Raw genomic sequence first — 2,759 nt, 5'->3', positions numbered from 1 at the left:
AAAAAAAAAAAAAAAAAAAACCAACGTGGTTAAAAAGAAAAAAAAGAAGGCCAGTGACAGCCGAGAAGCCCAATGTCATCAAAAGCTCCTTGATACTGAAGAGCACAGATAAGAAATACTTGACTCTAATATTTTCTGTAAAGTCCATTTTCACTTATATAGGCAGACATAAAAGTTTAAGAAGCAAACAACAACAATACACATTTACCCAACAGTTACACAATTTTAAAGAGTGTCAAAGATGATTTAGCAACCTGATTTGGGGGCAATTTCCTGTTAAGACAGAGAGAAATGCAGATGAGTATTTCAAAGAGACTCTGTTTACATACATACTGTGCCTCTTACCAAAGCATCAGCAACAGCAGCTTCAAGATCTGTACTTGTGCTCAAAACTCTCATGGCATTCACAGAACCAGGTATTCTTCCTGGCTGGCCAAGCCCAAACCGATCTATTTAAAAAACAAAAGCAAAAGATGTGTCACTTTAATTCAGATTATCTCAATTCCTTGCAAGGACTCCTGCCTCTTCCCACCAAGTAGACAGAAGCAGTGAAAAGTCTCCAGCCAATTTTAGCTACACTTTTCTTTACCAGTGGTAGAGGCTAAGCTGCTCACATTTAATGCTATGTGCCACAAAGCACTGTCACTCGAAATTGTTCACACATGGTATTTTATTATTGAAAATTTTCTGAGATATGAGAGAGAAGGGGCAACTTATTATAAAAGGAAGCTGGGCTATAAGTTGAGTCTTTTAATCTATTTAGCTTTCCCTTTAGAGGCAAAAGTGGCCTTGATGTTTGATGAAACTAATGAGAAAGCTTCATGGTTTCATAAGAGTTCTAATGCAATGTGCGGTAAAAAATTAAAATTTGAAACAGATGAGTTAAATTGATTTCTGTGCAAATTTTTGTTAGTGTCACTGTTTTACTATTACTAAACTCGCTTAGTTTTAGATGCTTGTTCGTCATGATGCCTTGATCAACAAAAATTACTTAAAAATCAATTTATTAAAATAATCGCCAAAAAAATCTAGCACTTTCACTGCAGAACATTAAAAATTTAGGTAATATTAGTATAAGTTTTACCTGGGCTTCTCAAATAATTTAGAATGGTAATCTTTATACAGATAAAATAGAAAGAATCCAAAGAATTTAAAACAAATTTTAGTAGTTCAAGCATCTATTTTAAACTTGTTAGTCATCATGGAAATGCAAACTCACTTTTTAAAAGTCCCATTAAATCAGCTAACCAACCTTCCTTAGGACGTGCTGGAGATTAAAACTATACTAGAAGAAAGGCAGTGCAAGTCATATCTTCATTAAGTGTGTTATACATTATCTACCAGTAAAAAAATTTTTATTTAAAATTCTAATGTATAAAAACCTTTGGAAGAAAAATGTTTAGATAAAATATTTTCTCTGTGTTAACAAATAAGACATCGTTTGGACAAGGAAAATCTCTATGTTAGCCATATTCTAGAAGCATCTAGAATAAAAGCGAAGCTATTATCTATTTTACATGAATTGATCTTTCCTATAAAACAATGTATTTAAAAATTTAGATATGTAACAAGACAGTACCTACAAAACTGATGAACTTTAAAAGTGAATTGCTATTTGGCTTTTTAAAAATGTCAATTTCAAACATTACACCTTCCACTACCACAGAGAGAAAAATTTAAACACTGCTAATCAATAGAGTTATACAGTCATGAATTTTTCTAAAAAAAAAATTGTATGTTATACTATCCCCTTTTTTAATGCATTCACTGGTCATTCCAACTGTCATCTTAGCCATTATGTTTAAAAGGTAATGTGCCATATAAACTAAAAAGGACCATTAAAAATTACATTTATGTATATTTGTCACTTGAAATACAAAACAAGTGTAAATATGAGATTTACTGTGCACATAGTTTTATAGATGATCTTTGTTCAAGTTTTTTTTCATTAAAAAAGGGTAGATAGTAGATTTATGAGTAACAGAATGAAAGTAATTCAGTTATAAGCCATTTAAAAATTACCCAGCATAAACGTAAATAAAACGAAGTCTAATAAAAAAAAAAAAAAAAGAAAAACAAAAGATTTCATGCCAGCAATTCTTGCTCTGGGGAGAATACAGATTTTTCAGACACAAAATTAAAACTCTAAGAACAATGCAATTATTCTGTGCTTCCAAGATGCATACAGCTTTGCCACATACAGTGACTACAGATCATTTGATATATATCATAGACAATTTGAATTTTAAATCTTAAGGGGAAATGTTTATCTGGATCTAAGCAAAATTATAAGCTTTATGTTTTCACCAGAGTAAAATCTGTTCCATATTCTCCAGGCTCTGATACTATTATGAAGTTCAATTTTCCGAGATGAATGCATATGACTATGCTCTCAGCCTGGCCCCTAATCTTCAGGGAAGTGTATATAATTAGAATATATAGGAGGCTGGGCATGGTGGCTTTGCCTGTAATCCCAGCACTTTGGGAGGCCAAGGTGGGTAAATCGCTTGGGCCCAGGAGTTTGAGAACAGCCTGGGCAACATGATGAAACCCCGTATCTACAAAAAAAAACAAAACAAAAACTAGCTGGGTGTGGTGGTGAACACCTGTAGTCCCAGCTATTTGGGAGGCTGAGGTGCGAGGATCGCTTGAGCCCTGGTGGCAGAGGTTGCAGTGACCCGAGATCATGCTATTACACTCCAAGCCTGGGCGACAGAGTGAGATCCTATTTCAAAAAAATAAATAAAATAAATAAAATC

At 33.4% G+C, this 2,759-nt stretch overlaps 1 protein-coding gene across 25 annotated transcripts in view; it reads right to left on the bottom strand.

Moving 5' to 3' along the window:
- CLASP1 (cytoplasmic linker associated protein 1) overlaps positions 1–2,759 on the bottom strand; it is a 291,806-nt gene that overhangs the window by 66,760 nt on the left and 222,287 nt on the right. For all 25 annotated transcript variants that reach the window (XM_037734066.1, XM_017516071.2, XM_037734067.1 and 22 more), the window contains one exon: positions 346–449. In XM_037734066.1, coding sequence (XP_037589994.1) covers positions 346–449 — 104 coding nt within the window. The remainder of the gene's footprint in view (positions 1–345; positions 450–2,759) is intronic.

The sequence above is a fragment of the Cebus imitator genome, unplaced genomic scaffold, assembly GCF_001604975.1.
Source record: "Cebus imitator isolate Cc_AM_T3 unplaced genomic scaffold, Cebus_imitator-1.0 Scaffold572, whole genome shotgun sequence".
Lineage (NCBI taxonomy): Eukaryota > Metazoa > Chordata > Mammalia > Primates > Cebidae > Cebus > Cebus imitator.
Note: the sequence above shows the minus strand (reverse complement) of the source record. Positions and strands in the feature narration are given on the sequence as shown.